The 16,660-nt window shown below is 38.3% G+C and overlaps 1 protein-coding gene across 11 annotated transcripts in view; it reads right to left on the bottom strand.

Moving 5' to 3' along the window:
- Positions 1 to 82: 82 nt before the first annotated feature.
- Positions 83 to 16,660, bottom strand: part of HECTD1 (HECT domain E3 ubiquitin protein ligase 1) — a 64,228-nt gene continuing 47,650 nt past the window's right edge. For 10 of the 11 annotated variants that reach the window (XM_084288333.1, XM_084288335.1, XM_084288342.1 and 7 more), the window contains 15 exons: positions 15,445 to 15,601; positions 14,381 to 14,603; positions 10,392 to 10,446; positions 9,974 to 10,156; positions 9,363 to 9,573; positions 9,198 to 9,283; positions 6,872 to 6,999; positions 5,751 to 5,952; positions 5,474 to 5,611; positions 4,599 to 5,206; positions 3,419 to 3,497; positions 3,241 to 3,334; positions 2,776 to 2,926; positions 1,418 to 1,562; positions 83 to 1,062 (listed from right to left, as the gene is read on the bottom strand). In XM_084288333.1, the coding sequence (XP_084144459.1) occupies positions 925 to 1,062; positions 1,418 to 1,562; positions 2,776 to 2,926; positions 3,241 to 3,334; positions 3,419 to 3,497; positions 4,599 to 5,206; positions 5,474 to 5,611; positions 5,751 to 5,952; positions 6,872 to 6,999; positions 9,198 to 9,283; positions 9,363 to 9,573; positions 9,974 to 10,156; positions 10,392 to 10,446; positions 14,381 to 14,603; positions 15,445 to 15,601 (2,598 nt within the window). In that variant the 3' untranslated portion in view covers positions 83 to 924. The remainder of the gene's footprint in view (positions 1,063 to 1,417; positions 1,563 to 2,775; positions 2,927 to 3,240; positions 3,335 to 3,418; positions 3,498 to 4,598; positions 5,207 to 5,473; positions 5,612 to 5,750; positions 5,953 to 6,871; positions 7,000 to 9,197; positions 9,284 to 9,362; positions 9,574 to 9,973; positions 10,157 to 10,391; positions 10,447 to 14,380; positions 14,604 to 15,444; positions 15,602 to 16,660) is intronic. The other variant, XM_084288343.1, reaches the window with a different exon arrangement.

The raw sequence follows: 16,660 nt of genomic DNA, 5'->3' as shown, positions 1-16,660 counted from the left end.
TGCCATGTAATTCTTTTAAATCTTGAAAAAAGTGAGAGAGAGTGTTCAGAAAACATACATAGTCTCAATAACATAAGAAATATTAATGAATTATTCAGAGGCGACAACTTTATATGTTGCAAACATTTTAATGATTACTGTTGAGCTTACACATGGGGTGTTTTGTTGTTTTTAAACTTCAAACTGCAACAAGTTAAATAAATGTTTATAATATACAAAGAAAATACAACCAAAAGTAAAACTTGCTTTAAGTGTGCCTTGCACTAGGAACCAGTGTTTTTTGTAATAGCTTTATTGTTGAGCTGCACAAACACACTTAAGGATTTGATCTTTATAGCAGGGCATTTGAGAAATCAAAATATATTCCCACTTGAAAGAAAAAAAAAAAAGGTTGTGCATGATTATATGCAAAAACCCACTAAAATACTCCAATAGTGCAGGCACCATTAAAAAAGAAAAAGCTGGAGATGCCCATTAACTCTAAGTTTTAAGGAAGCAAGTTTCTGACCAGTTAGCTTAAAGCCAGCAAAACAGGGATCAGTGACGGCAACTGTAGTGTACAAGGTATTAAATGACAAACTTTACACAAATACACTGTTAGAAATTTGTATCAGTGAACACTGAAAATCTGATGATCTGTTCTTTGGAACAGTCAAACAGAACCACCTTAATTTCCAGTTGTGCAAGCCCTTGAAGCATCACACAGTGTTCTGTGCCAATTTCTTGCTGGCTGTGTAGTTACAAGGATTTGTTTTGTCATTAGCAGCTAACAAACTTATTCCACATGTTCCTAAAGCCTCACAGGTGAAAAAAGGCAAGTCTCGTCAGAGCACAGCGTGGAGATCATATTTTTTGCACACAAACACAAGAGGCTTCGCTAGTATCAAAAAACACTTCCTCGTGTCCTGTATTGCAGTCAGCAACTCAGTTGAGATGGAAGCCTTTCTCCATGGTAGCAGCCAGCAGACGCTCCCTCATGATCTCCTCAGAAGAATACTCAGGCAACTTCAGGTAATGGACACACGTATTCACAGATGGATAACTTGCATCTGTAGCATCAACCTGAGATAAAGGAACAACAATTGATACTGCACTTCTTCACAATACTTCCTTTAGAAGTTAAAAGCTTAAGGTCCTTTAAATTTATGACATGTATGTAACACCAACGAGCCACAAAACAGTGGCATCAGGAAACCTACAGACCAACTTACAAATTTATCTTTTTTATGTATATGAAAACCTTTGTAATCAATTATGATGTCACAGAACAGACCTGAAACAGAAGCTAGTACTGAAAACTCAGCACAGTGGTACGAATTAGAAAAGGAAAGAAAAATAGTATTTTTTCTTAATGTAGCGAGGACTACATTCAAAAGCCAGAATGGTTGGTTTGAGAGGTAACCTGCAGAACCCATACCTTGCGTACAACGGTGAGCCGGGGATGTAGGTTTGCCAGTCCTCCTGGTGGGAGTGTTGAGCAGCCAGTGGTGAACTGGAGGAAAGCCTTTCTTTCATCTGAAGACATACCACACAGAACTCTCACAAACCGAAGGAATCCGGGGCTTAAAATAAATTAAAAAAATCAGTTAAGATGGCAATTCCATGGTAAGTTGCTTTTTTTGTAAAGCACCTTTAGTAAAATCTACGTAGTCACTGTAAGCCTCCAGTGCCTGTTCAGTAGTAGTAAGATAAGAACAGAACCACCACAAAGCATGTAAAAATACTTCTTTAATCTCCTTGCTGAACATTACACAGAAAAATGCAGGTAGGTAAATTTTCTTCACACTTATCCTCAAGTGTTATTTGGGTATTTTCTCTAAGAAGCGTTAGAGAAGTAGACAGAACTTAGACCTATCCTAAGAAGACTGACTAATCTTAAGACCTTTCATGCACCACTTCCATTTATGTATAATTTCATTTCTATCCTGCTGAAGACCATCACGCAGAAAAATACAAAAAATGTAACAGACTAGAACAGAACTTCACAGAATCCTCCAGATACCACTGCTTTCATCTATACCAGCCCAAGGAACAAGCAGGAGGATGGGGTATGTATGAAGAAAGCACTGCTTGCCACAACATGCCCTCAGGTATCAGGAACCACATCTCAGCTGCATCTTTGTATGCAGGGCAGGGTAAGTAGAAGAATCCCTCTGCACAGCATCTTGGACTGACTAGAATCCTTCGCATCATACTTACACTAACACAGTTCCAAAAGTAATTTGTACTTCACAGCTAGCTACCAAACATGACAAGCAGCAGGAGAAAAATAAAAAAATAATAAAAAAACACCTGAACTAACAAACTACCAAGACCACTTCCCAATAGGCAATCCCAAGTATATTTTTTGCCCACAGTACATTTTTTGTTTTAACTACACTTGAAGAGAAAAATAAGAAAAAAGACAAATACCAAGAATACCCAATTGAAGTTGTAACCACCACCACAGACAGAAGTCAAAACCCTGAAGCGCTACTTCTTAGTAGCTTGTATGAGTTAGCTGCCCTTCTACTTTGACTAGGTTTTGACATTTTAATATTTCCTTTTTTTTTTTTTTTTTTTTTTTTTTAAAAAAAAATCCTCTCATCACAAAGACCCTAAGTACCTTCTGTCTGTTGCAACGTATATAACTATTTCATATAGGTATGGCAATTAGTTGGGGTTAATACTGGCTGAAGAGCAATTCGGCTTTTTCCATCTAAGAAACATTCTGGACATTTTTGCACATCACGCATCTTTTAGCTACTATTTTTAAATCACTTAGACTGCAATTACCTGTCTCGTGTATATCCCAGCTTAGGTTCCGTATAATTGATGATATCCTCTGCTGCCCAAGAAGGCGACTGATTTCCACAAAGAATCATCTGAACTTCTTCGTGGCTGAAGGAACTCAGCTTCTCCATTGGGAAGACTCTATTGAAGCCATCTTTAATTTATACAAGACACAGTTATACATGCAAGTCAAAAGAATGTTTATAAAAATAACATAAGCATTTCAATTGTACTTCAATCAAATCAGAATCAACCAACAATTTCTTAATCAATGAACAAAGAATCTCTTCAAGGTTAACAATGGCATAAGTAATGCAATGCTATGAAGTGCATCTCTTACCTGCTACATCCTTAATTTAAAAGTTTGTGTTTCAAAGCCATTCTAAGCTAGTACTTTAAACCAGGATACCCAGAACACCGCTGATTCCACCTAAATACACACATATATTCTGCCATAATGAAAATTACCTCGGAATGCCTCCATCTGTTTCTGTATACCAGTATGCATACAGAAGTCAAACATGAGATCTACGTACTCCTCTGCATTATCCATTGTGACAGTCTGCAAAAACAACACAAATACCATAAGACTTCATTCTGCATTAGAATTACTGCTGAGATTTCTGAAGGTAGGTTCTTTCCTTACCTCATCTTCACCACCTGGTTTCAGATCCACAGCTGTAAACCCATATACTTTGGACGAAGGGCAAAACTGAAAATTTAAACTTCAAAACAGGAAGACAGTTACTAACTGGAAGCAAGTTTGCTACTGCTTTTACAAATACACCAGATTTATGAACTACAACCTTCCCTTCCCCTCTACTTCCAAACACTGTTTGTGGATCATTTAGTACATATCTGAATAGTCACACCATGGTAGCAAACTACAGTCAGTAACGCACTATGCAAACAGTGGTTCATGTCTATGCTATGCATGTGTGTATTCACCCACGGCTTATTTGGTTTTGAATACTACCAAAAACATCTTACAGTTTGGCATTGTTAATCAGCTTCAAAACTGTGAACTCAATTAAACTGCTCAAGTAGTCTCAAATAACTCTTTATATGAATTCCCGACAGTAACAGTTACAGGGCCACTTAACATATTAGACATTTGGGCCCTTCAACAGTGCTACTTGCATTCTTTCTCGTGTCACCCATAAGTCAGCAAGGCCATAAGCAATTACTGAACCTTAACTATGCAATCCCTGTGGCACAAGATGATTTTAATGAGTAATATTAATGGTAGAAGAACCAGCGTTTCAAAAGAAATAATTCAGAACTACAAAAGATAACATCCCTATCCACGTTCACACCGGTATTTTTTTGTTTCTTTAACATTTACTGACCTTTAGCAAATCTTCTGCTTAACATAGTCTCCAAACACTGCACTGTGTGTCTATTAACACAATCCCAAATTTCAGAAGAATTGCCCAAATTTCTCAATCTGTCCTCTTTAAAACTCCTCAGAAGACTTAATAAATGTCAACAGTTGCAATAACAAACCTACTGATTCACATATTTGTAAAGATCTTCACAGATATTTGGGTGTTTCTACAGTCATAATGACATCACAGTGCAGCCACATTTAAGTTGAAATAATAAAAAAGAACAATGAATGAGAAGGAAAAACTCTCAAAGTACTGAATAAGAATATACCTACTCAGAGCAAGCTGGATTTTGCTGCACCTCTAATGATTGCACCTTTCCCCAACAATATTATTTAAAACAAATAAATCTTCATTTTTAATTAAACATGGTAACGTTGGTAACATTTGCATGTAATACAACACTGTTTGCATATTTATAAATTCAAGAATTCTTACCCTAAATCCTCTATGCTAAGTGGGGGTCCAGAACCTGATGGGTTCTTCAGCATTAATTCCTGTAGCTTTGTATTTTTTTCATCTTCTGACAGACTTTTGTTGCTTAAAATTTGACGCCTTTTAATTGCAAGGTCCTTAATTTCTTTTAGAAACCTAGCTCTATGTGGATTTATTAATTCAAAGTCTTCCCATGTTAAAATTCCATTAAACCACGCAGGAGGTTTAGGTTTTGGTGGATCAAGAATAAATTCCGATTTGGAGTCTTCTTCCAGACTGCCCACTGACAAGGAATCATGCCCTTCTTCCGTGGAAGCCTCTGACTGACTTTCAGTACAGTGCAAGTCTCTGTCACCCCGTGATTCATATATCAACTTACTCATGTTACTTTTAATGTCTCCCATACACATGAGTTTAAAAAAAGGCTTAGAAATGGGTAAATCCACAAGTCTGTTGTCCTGAATGCATTTAGCCAAGAAAATTCCAAGGAAATGAAAGAGTTTTGTTATTCTTTCAAGTTCATCACTGTCTTGTGGGAATGGTGCTGTGAAGAGTCCACACGATCGCTGTACATAGTAGCCAGGGGGTTTTAATCCACCACCAATATCAACCTGATTTAAGAGATGGGAGAAAAAAAAAAGATAACATTGTTAAGGGTGAATTTAATTTTACAATTGTGCTGTTTAATTTATTATACTATACTTCTATATTAAAAAGAAAACAGGTGAGAAAGACAGCTGTGGAACATTGTGGTCATTCTTGACCATGGAGAGCAGCTGCTCACTGACCATGTGTTCTTCCCTTCCTGCCCATCTAGCTCATTTTTCTTTTACAGAAGTTTTGTACACTAACAGTTAAAAATGCAAACATATATATACCTGCCGAGACTCATCATCTGGAAAATCATCATCACAAAGCCAAGCTCCCAAATCTGTCCGCTGAAATTCTGCTGCTACCAATGCATAAAATTCCAAGGTAGGACCCAGGCCTGTTCCTTCCTCGCCTAAAAATTCAACCTATTAAAAACATAAGGAACATTAATAATAAAAGAAAATTCTAATGAAAAGATCAGTGTTGGTTATGCAACAGGATATTCCATATACTGGAATTAGAAATAGCTACCTAACCTCACTCTGCTAGGCAGATATGCTTTACCTCTAGAACAGATTTTCTGTCTGCATGAATCTGCATGACATTTTCTGCCCATTCCATCAGGGAATCACCTCGCGGAACTTTCACTCTTTCGTGCTTCAGGCGTCCAACTCTGAATTCTCCTGGATCATCACGTCGCACTGTGCTTGTTGTCCTTGTCCTTTCAACGGTGGCTTCACGTCTGTTCTGTAGCCAGACAATCGCTCTAGAAAAATAAAACACAACAGAAAACAGATGTTTAAAACTTGGATGTCTACCAATGTTACAGCAAAATTTACTTGCATACTTAAAGAAACATAGAACCAAAGGCGAAGAATAGTGTTATTTTATATGTGAACGACTAAGTTATAAAAACTGGTAACGGTATAAAAAAGTATAAAAAAAGTCAACTTAAAAAAATCCACCATGTTACTACTGTTATAGGGATTATGAGGGTGCTTTGTCCCTCTCCAAAAGACCCGCATCAATCAAGCAAGAACAGCTGCCTCTAGTAACAGTACTTACATGAAATCAAAGTTCAAAATTCTCATACGTATTGTCATCTATGCAGCAATAATCTACCATCTGTTGGCTGTTTTGTCTGACTAAGCTAAGTAAAAATAAATGAAGGAATAATCATCAAACCACTGTACTAAATAAAAAAAATAGAAGATACGTGCTTTGGTGTATGTTTTCAGAAAACAATTCACAGCTATTAGGAAAGCTTTTTTATTTTTGTTTCTTAGTACGTTATGTAATAGACTACAACCCAGTTGAATTATCTATTGCCCAATACAGCCACCTAGCTAGAGTCACACAATCAAGTGTTCAGTTAAGAAGCTAAAAAAAAAAATAATAAATCAAACTTCTTCAAAGGAAAACGCCTGGAGAACATCAAACAGAAGACAGGCTGCTACTCATCATGAACTTCTAACACAATGAACAAGAAATGTTTCAAGCGCCTGAAAGTTCTGAAGTTTTCCAGCATCTTCCCTTTTTTCCTGCCTACCTACCTACAATGCTTCATATTTGGAATCTTGTTCCAGTAACATCCTCCTGTGAATTACTAATTCAAAAAGGTATTTAAAAAAAAAAAAAAGCAGTCTGACAGGTGTTTTTTCCTGTTTTTGTTTTTGTTTGTTTACCTTGATGCTCCAAATGCTGTGCATGTGAAGTACAACTGTCTGGTTTCAAATGGAATTAAGAAAGGACACTTGCTTGTTAGCTGCTCGCACCAGTCTGGCAAAGCTCCACTTGCTAGTGCCAAGGGTTCCTGTATTTTAAAAGAAGAAAGAAAAACAATAAATATTGTTTTTAATATTACACTCAGATTGTCCTAACAAGTTTGTAACTAAGTAAATAGATACCCAATATGCCCATGCCAGGTTTCCACCTGTATTTGAGCAAGTTTCTAGCAAGTTTCTTCCTTCTCAGCAATCATCACTTTTTTTTTTTTTCTTTCAAACACTCTGAACATGAAGTTCAAGTTTCTAGTACTTGCGAGCGGACACAGTATGCTTTAGCACATACATTAAGAACTGTACTAAATCTCTAGGGTACATACTAACACTATGGGTCTACCATTATCTGGAGAGAATTACTTCTGAATTTTGCCCAAAAGTGATTAAATACCTCTTCAATACTGGAAAACACCAAAAGAAATTAAGTGGTAATAAAGATAAGCTATAGGGAAATATTACCATAGTCCTTTCTAAAATACAAGTGTAACAAAAAATACTGCAGAAATTACTACTACAATGATATTTGTGTGTCTAAACAGTCTTCAAAAGAACATGAAAAACTGAACTTTTTTTTTTAAATGAACAATTAGGGGAACTTAACTGTAACAAAAGAACCTCAAAAAGTACACAAAGAAGAACTGAGCAAGTTGAGGATATTTATCTTTAAATCTTTATTAAAGAAAACCTATTAAAAAACCTACTACCTGAAGAAAAACCCTACCTAGTGAAGAACTACCTCTTTAATCTTTTTTTTAGTGCATCTGACTGATACCAAGTTTTCTAAATGTCTTTTTTAAAGCTCTGAATCTGTACACATTGGAATCCTTGTGATCTCTGATACAGTTAGTTGCATTTGTCACATCAGCAAGCAGACACATAAATACACTACATACAGCAATGTTTGGTGCAGAAGTAAAAGGAAAAATATGGTTCTGTAAGTGGAGCCTATCTGACCACAGTTTCAAAGAAATCTGCTCATTCCCAACAAGCATAATAAATAGTAACAAACTATTCTGGTTTCTTGACAAGTTTCAGACTACATAAAGGAAGCAGACTAGTTTACTTAAAGGGCTGACATCTTAAATCTGTCATTTTAAAAAGAATAGCATTTAAAGAGTATCTAACAGCAAGAAGCTAAACTATGCAATATTTTGTAGTTAAATTCCAAAGTCAAACCTGTTTTGTGGTAAACCTCATCTTTCAAATAGGTCCCAAATCTGTTCTATTTTATTGCAATACAAGAACATTTTAACAGTATAGAGGGTAAATTTAACAGTATAGAGGTAAATTTTGTAAAGCACACAGAAAAATGCATTTATAGCTTAGAACAAAACGAGAAAAACAAACAAAACAGTAACTGCCACTGTTTTCAGTAAATTTCATTTGCATAACTCCATATCCCCAAACCTCACCCGAGGGTGCATGTGCATGGAAGACACGACACCAAACAACTCCCTTGGAATCCTCCCCCCACCCTCTACTCAGGGACTGGAGGTTACAGGATTGTAGCAATAACTTCATGATGACATTTACTCAGTTATCGCATATCATAATAATACTCCTGTTCCATTTGGGATTTTCAATTTTAAAACTTCAGGTTTTTGCTAGTGGACAAAGAGCTGCTGTTAATTAAACCAGGAAAATTTGCAATTGTGATGGTGAGTTTCAGGAAGTTTGACACCTATGGAGTCCATATGCAAGTCATATAGACCAAGGCAAATACTTGGTAGTGTCTCATTAAGTCCCCTCATTATTCTGTATCCACCAGCTCATTAGAATGAATATTGAAGTTTGAGTCAGATTAAGTTGACTATATGTCAACCAAGATAGTCTAGGTAGTGCCTAATGCAAATAAAAAAATGTTTACAGTAAACTGGTGAGAACTTTCCTTAACCTGCAGAGGATTTTACAGTTAGTTAGACAAACTAAATCATACAAACTTCACATATATCAAGGCCTATGTTGGGGAACATAACCGCTGTCACTTAAAAACAACTGTCTCAATTAGGATAAAAAAAATTATTCTCCATAACTATACCATTCCTCAGTATGTCTTTATTCAGACTAGTCCATTCCTAGAGCATTTACTCATTCAAAATATAAGGAAATATATACTGCATGAAACAATTCAGAAGTCAAAATGGCAAAAAAGTTAATAATTCCAAACAGTCAAAGTAAGGAAGAGTCTTAAAAACAGTATTATCTATACAGACTATGCATAATATGATACCTCAATCTGCTGCAGAATCTTTGTAGTAATTTTTTTGCTTGTGAATTCATCTGGTGGAAAGTTAAACTGAGGATGCTCATCTCCTTCTGAAATGCAAAGAAAAAGTTTTCCCTTACTTTGTGTTCATTAGAACATTTAAGAAACCCTGCTATTTAATGCACATACCTTCTTGAGCAGTTCGTGCTGTGTAAGGGTCACTGGCAACTATATACAAAATGCGAAGTAACTGCAGAACATCTTCTACTCCACAGGAGTTCTGCCCACTGCCAGCTTTTGCCTGAGGTTGCTCCTTTGCCAAACTAAGGATATCAGAATTTTGAAGAGTAGAAATGGCTCCCTGGCTTAATCCAGATTTTGATCCATGTTCACAAAAATCCTGTGGGAAAAAAAAAATAAATAAATGAAAACTGCATGTTACAGTCGTTATGACTATGTGCTCCAAGTCAATGATTTAAAAAAATCAGAATGGTTGCTGTGTTTAACCTGAACATTTAGTTCAGTTGTAGATAGCTCAAATCATGATTCAAATGCACTAACACAACTATATTTAACATTTAAAAACAAACAAACAAACAAAAAAAAAACAGTAAAAACTAAACTTGATATTGTGAACTTTCAAGTTTGCTATCTACATTATACCCTCTCCCCCCCACCCCTTTACAAGCACCTTTAAAGCTGCAAAAATAAAAGCATACAGCCAAACATAATAATATTTAAAAACAAAACAAAACAAAAACAAAAACAACAAAAAAAAAAACTTGGATGCAGACATATACCTTGTATGCAGCTATGAGCTGGGAACAATTTCTGTTTTTCCTAATACTTTTATTAGTGCCGGTTAATTTCCAGTGGCGCAGGAAAGCTGAGTCTGCATTCTTCTGCAGGTAGGTTATCAAGTCATTCTTTGGTAATTCATCAGTGCCAAGGTACTGCTCCACATGCTCTACTGACCAGCAACCCTACAACAGGAACCAACAAATGTTGGTTTTTCCTGATTGTAAAGTCTTAAAGATTACACATGCATTACATACTGTAAGGAAACATGCATTAACAAATACACTCACTCATATCCTTTAGCTAATTGAAAACTGTTAGTTTTTTTAATGTAGCTTTTCAAAAACTGCGATAATTCTTGTTTTGCTTTTGTTTAAACAGCCATAACAACATACACAAAGGCATAAAAGCAAGTCTTACCATTTTTCCATTTTCTTTCTCTTTATCAGAATCCTTCATTTCTCTGTACATGATCCTAGATATTAAAACAAGGAGTTAATATTTCATACTCACAGCATGTTCTCTAAATTCTGAAGTGACACATTGAGATGTTAGACATCAATGACATTGAGGTAACAGTGTAAAAAAGCAGGAACAGCTGATATTCACTTTACAGAACATCTGGTATACCCTGATCCAGCAAAGCTCTTAAATGTGTATATAATTTTCATGCTCTGTATAAATTAAATGCTTTTCAAGATAACTGTTTCTTTAAGTGAGGTTTGAGTAATCAAACCGTCTTTATTGTGCAGATTTCCCAACCCTGCTTTAGAATCTGTTTTACACATGCACCAACTCTTTGAAAGTTTCCATTTCTACAGTCATTTGCTGTTTATGAACTTGGGAGATACATGCATTTACAACTATTTCTAGTGCTTTTTGACTAAAAGATAGTTTAGTTACAGAACACTTTTGGACACAAGGCAACTAGCTAGCTGTAACACAGAAGCACTGAAAAAATCTGAAGTACAAAGTTAAAAAACTGCAACCACAATACTGAAGTTCTTGTTTTTTGTACATGTTCATTTTCTGATATGACAGAAATTATGTTGGTATAGTAAATGGATTCCACACACACAACAATATCGCCTTGTAATTTCTGTCTATTACTGTAAAGCAAGTAAGGCCAAGTGAGGGTAGAGAGAGCAGTTGAAGCTAGGAAGAGACCTAGTCCAATACCCCTGCTCAAAGCAACATCACCTGGAGCAGCTTGCTTAGGTTGGTGTTGAGTATCTCCAGGGAGCATGACTCTACAACCTCTCTGGACAATTTGTTTCAGTGTTCAATCTCCCTCGCAATTAGAATTATTTCTCTGATTATGTGGAATTTTCTGTACTTCAATTTGTGCTGATGTCTTCTTCTTTCACTTGTCACAACAAAGAGAACTCTTGCTAAATCTTTCTCAGTTCCTCTCATCAGGTATCCACACATACTGACAAGATCCCACAAGCCTTTCTTCCCCCAGGCAGTCCAAGATCTCTCAGACTCTTCCCATGACAAATGCTACAGGCCCTTAAATCATCCTACCTGCTCTTTGCTAAACTTACTCCTGGTCCCAAGTCTCTTGTACTAGGGCATCCAGTACTGGCCACAGCATTTCAAATGCCTCTCACAGAATCAGAATTTCTAGGTTGGAAGAGACCTCAAGATCATCGAGTCCAACCTCTGACCTAACGCTAGCAGTCCCCACTAAACCATATCCCTAAGCTCTACATCTCAACGTCTTTTAAAGACTTCCAGGGATGGTGACTCCACCACTTCCCTGGGCAGCCCATTCCAATGCCTCACAACCCTTTCGGTAAAGAAGTTCTTCCTAACATCTAACCTAAAACTCCCCTGGCGCAACTTAAGCCCATTCCCCCTCATCCTGTCACCAGGCACGTGGGAGAACAGACCAACCCCCACCTCGCTACAGCCTCCCTTGAGGTACCTATAGAGAGCGATAAGGTCGCCCCTGAGCCTCCTCTTCTCCAGGCTGAACAAGCCCAGCTCCCTCAGCCGCTCCTCGTAGGACTTGTTCTCCAGGCCCCTCACCAGCTTCGTCACCCTTCTCTGCACCCGCTCAAGCACCTCGATGTCCTTCTTGTAGCGAGGGGCCCAAAACTGAACACAGTACTCGAGGTGCGGCCTCACCAGAGCTGAGTACAGGGGGACGATCACCTCCCTAGCCCTGCTGGTCACACTGTTCCTGATACAAGCCAGGATGCCGTTGGCCTTCTTGGCCACCTGAGCACACTGCTGGCTCATATTCAGCCGACTATCCACCATCACTCCCAGGTCCTTCTCTGTCTGGCAGCTTTCCAACCATTCCTCTCCCAGCCTGTAGCTCTGCTTGGGGTTATTGCGCCCCAGGTGCAGGACCCGGCACTTGGCCTTGTTAAACTTCATGCAGTTGACCTCAGCCCATCGGTGCAGCCTATCCAGATCCTCCTGCAGAGCTTTCCTACCCTCAAGCAGATCGACACACGCACCTAACTTGGTGTCATCTGCGAACTTACTGAGGGTGCACTCGATGCCCTCGTCCAGATCATCGATGAAGATATTAAAGAGGACCGGCCCCAGCACCGAGCCCTGGGGGACGCCACTAGTGACTGGCCTCCAACTGGACTTGACTCCATTCACCACGACTCTTTGGGCCCGGCTATCCAGCCAGTTTCTAACCCAACGAAGCGTGCGCCAGTCCAAGCCAAGAGCAGCCAGTTTCTTGAGGAGAATGCTGTGGGAAACGGTGTCAAAAGCCTTGCTGAAGTCAAGGCAGACCACATCCACAGCCTTTCCCTCATCCACCCAGCGCGTCACTTTGTCATAGAAGGAGATCAGGTTCGTCAAGCAGGACCTGCCTTTCATAAACCCATGCTGACTGGGCCTGATCGCCTGCTTGCCCTGCCACCAGTGCTGAGTAGAGGGGAAAGATCATTTTCTTCAAACTGTTGGCAGTGCTCTTCCTAATGAAGCCTAGGATGCTGCTGACCTTCTTTGCTGCAACAGTGCATAGTTAGCTCACGTTCCATTTGATGTCTACCAAGACCCTCTGTCAAGCTGCCTTCCAGCCTGTACCAATGCATGCAGTTATTCTTCCCCAGCTGCTGGACTTTTCCCTCTGTGGAACTTCCTGAGGTTCCTGTCTCCCCAGAGGTCCATTGGAGTCGCAGCACAACCAGCAGGTGTATCAGTGACTCCTCCAAGTTCGTCACCTAGGAGCTGGCTGAGGGTTTACTCTGTCCCATCATACAGTTCATTAATGAACTGAACCGAGTAGTGACCTCTGGGGTACACCATTAATGACCCATCTCTAGCTGGACTTCATGCTGATGATTGCAACCCTGGCACTTCAGGCAGTTCTCTGACCACCTCACTGTCTAGTCCAATCAATTTGTTCATGAGGATGTTATGGGAGAAACTGTCAAAAATCCTTACTAAAGCCAAAGAAAATGACATTCTCTGCCCTCCCCTCATACACTGAGCTAGTCATCTCATTGTAGAAAGCTATCAGGTTGGTTAAGCGTGATTTCCATTTCATAAAGCCTTAAAACCTTTTTGTCCTTCATTCTTTGAAAATGGTTTCCAGCACTGTTTGCTCCATCACCTTTCCAGAGATGAAGGAGAGGGTAACCAGTCTGTAGTTCCTCAGCTCCTTGCCTGTCCAGAGAATAGTTGTGACATTTGCTTTCTTCTGGCCCTAAGAAATCTCTCACAATTTTTCAAAAATACAATCAAGGACCTTTCAAAAGCAGCCTGCTCCTTCAGCACTTGTGGGTGAATGCCCATCAGCTCACATGGACTTGTATGCCCTGCTTCTTTAAATACTTCCTAACCTGTTGCCCTTTATGCCCCTTGCCAGATTCAACTTCAGATCAACTTTGGCTTTCCTTACCCCATACAAACATGCTCTATGTCTCTATCTTTCTCCTGAGTCACTTGACCCTTCTAACATCATTTGAATGCTTCCTTTTTATGTTGTGAATTCTGTTGGGAGTTCCTTCATCCATGCATGGTCTCTTACTGCCTCTGCTTGAACTGCCACACACTGGGACAGACTGGTCTTGAGTACAGAAGAAATTAGCCAGTTCTCCTGGGACCCTTCTTTTCTCTCTAGGACTTTATGCCCGTGGGATTCTTCCAAGCAGATCCCTGAACAGGCTATGTTCTGCTGTCTTGGTCAACTGCTTGACTTTTTAAATATTATGAACAAATCACAGTTGAACTTTAGAGGTTATGACTTTTTATGTTTTGAAGTAGTCAAAGCACTAGCTTTAAAACCAATACAAACATTCTAACAAAAATACAAGAAAAAATAATTCTAGCATTATTTTCTGCAAAGGAGGAAAACAGGTTAAAATGGTTTTATACCTGTTTCCTAATCAGTCACACAGTGTTCTCTTTAAAGAATAACAAACTTGTGAGCTTACGTGTATGTTGGCTCCCAAATACGTCTAAGTTTGTCAGATTTCACATTGCCATTACAGGAAAGCTGTAACAATTTCTGTACATAGTAAAAGATGGTAGATCGGAAGTTTGTTAGGGGCAGTTCTACTTCTCGAGTTGTTCCAAGACCTGAAACTTTCAACGTAAGTGCTAAACGTGGTGAAGGCATGCACTCAACCTCTTCCAACAGTTCTGAATGAGGTGTACCTGCGCATGAAAAATTGAGATGTTAATACAAAACACATAAAGCATGGCAAGTTGGCTTAAACATTAACGAAGTGGTTCAATAAGAAAGTGTAGAGATTTCCTGCACACCTACCAGTGAGACTATGCTGAGTTAAAACTACAAGCTATAACTAAGTACTATAATTATAACACTTCTCTACGTGAGAAAAGCTAACAGCAGTTTTTGGAATCCATGTTGATCCTTACGTCTTGGTTACATCCTCTTTAATATTATACAGCACATGGATTCTTCTTTGCTTACGCAAAGCAAATCCATGTGCTTCCTATTACATTTACACCTGTCTGGTCACCAAAATCAACAATGGTTCATTTCTACATAAACCTAAACTATGTATTCCTTTCTTTGTGAATACTGATTGCACCTACAGAGTTGAACAAGAATCAGCTAAGGAACAAGATCATGTGCTATGCTGCTGGTCATACAGACTGCTCAGTTACTCTATTAGTTTTTCCCTCACCATATTTTTGGATTGCTTCAACATATCCTTTCTGATCAAAGCTATTCTGGGCAGCTCAACGCACAAATTATTCCCTGTAGGTAGAACCAGACATAGCAAGAGATCTAATCGCCAATCTGAGTTAAATTCATGAGTACGGATGTTTTATACAGCACTTAGTTTACTTCTCCCTCAATAGTGCTTGGACATGCAAAGGCAAATGAAACTCTCATTGAAACAAAGAAAAGCCACACAAACACAAAAGCATGTTGTATTGGTTAACAGTGATAGGATCCCTGAAGCCTAACAGGACCTTAACAGTAAGTCTCTGGATCAGATGTCACAAATATGTCTTGGCAGCATACCTGGTGGAGGGATTTCTAGATCAGTTGTTTGTTGAACATTAGTACGACCAGGTCTTGGGTCAAAAGCAGGAACCAAAGCAGAAAACTGTCGTTTCAATACATAATCATCATCCCACGTTCTTCTACGTCCTCCTTTGGTTTCATACTCCTCTTCTTCCTTAACAAAAAAAGCGGGGGGGGGGATGTATTTTTATTTTAGGTTCTTTAACAAAGAATCATTTCATCCAAAATTTACATGTGCATCGTGGAATACAGCAGATACAGCAGTAACAAACAAAAGCTGACACAAAAGATATCAAAGCTGGTACTTAACAAGTGTTAGTTCCATTTAGTTGGTCAAGCAGGAATCAAAAGAATTAAGCAAAACTGCCAATGAAGAGAAACCAGCATTAGCGGGCTAAAATTAGAACAGGCATCTTTACAACTTCTGGAAAGAAGGAAAATTTCCTTGAAGCACCAAAATGGCATAGGGAAATGCATAGTAGTACAGACGAGCAGACTTGGTGTAGATACTTGGTGCATTCTACAAAATTTGGAATATCAAAGATTCAAACAAATCAGTGGAGTTAAAATAAATGCAGTAACGTTTCTGAAACCAATTAACTTTTTTTAAAAAAAGTATATACCTATATTGATATATAACGTACATACATTTATTTAATCCAGAGATGAAATTAAATACCAAAGTACTGGAATTATTATTTTGGGAAGTAATTAACGAGCCTTTGCAAGTATTAATTGCTTATGACTTTTCCAAAACAGGCCTTGAATCTGTTCAGCTCCTTACTGAGGTAGAATTGCATAGTGTATGAGAGGGAACAGTACTGGAACCCAAGGAAGGAAAATGTTCTTTTGCAGATCTGATTCTTGTTGTGTAATCTACTTCTTCCCATGAAAAACAACAGGAGGTTCATTTAACCGTTTCTGAAAAGTGATCAGCAACCTGCAAACTGTGGTTATTAATTACATTGCAGCAAAATAGTATAAATAAATAATTCTGTCTATTTCTAACTTTGTATCTTTGCGCAGAAAGTGAAATACTTAGTGGTGCACTTGAGTTTCTATTGAAAGCATATTCACAGTAGGTTCAAATGTTTAATGTTTTGGTTAACATGCCTAAAATCTGAGCATATAACAGCAAGAGATAGTCTCTATAATTCCATAAATTAATGTTTACACTTATGTAATAAATATTAAACTGACATTTGTGCAGTCT

The sequence above is a fragment of the Netta rufina genome (genome assembly GCF_964035555.1).
Source record: "Netta rufina genome assembly, chromosome: 5".
NCBI lineage: Eukaryota > Metazoa > Chordata > Aves > Anseriformes > Anatidae > Netta > Netta rufina.
The sequence above is the reverse complement of the archived record's forward strand: the minus strand, read 5'-3'. Positions and strand labels throughout refer to the sequence as shown.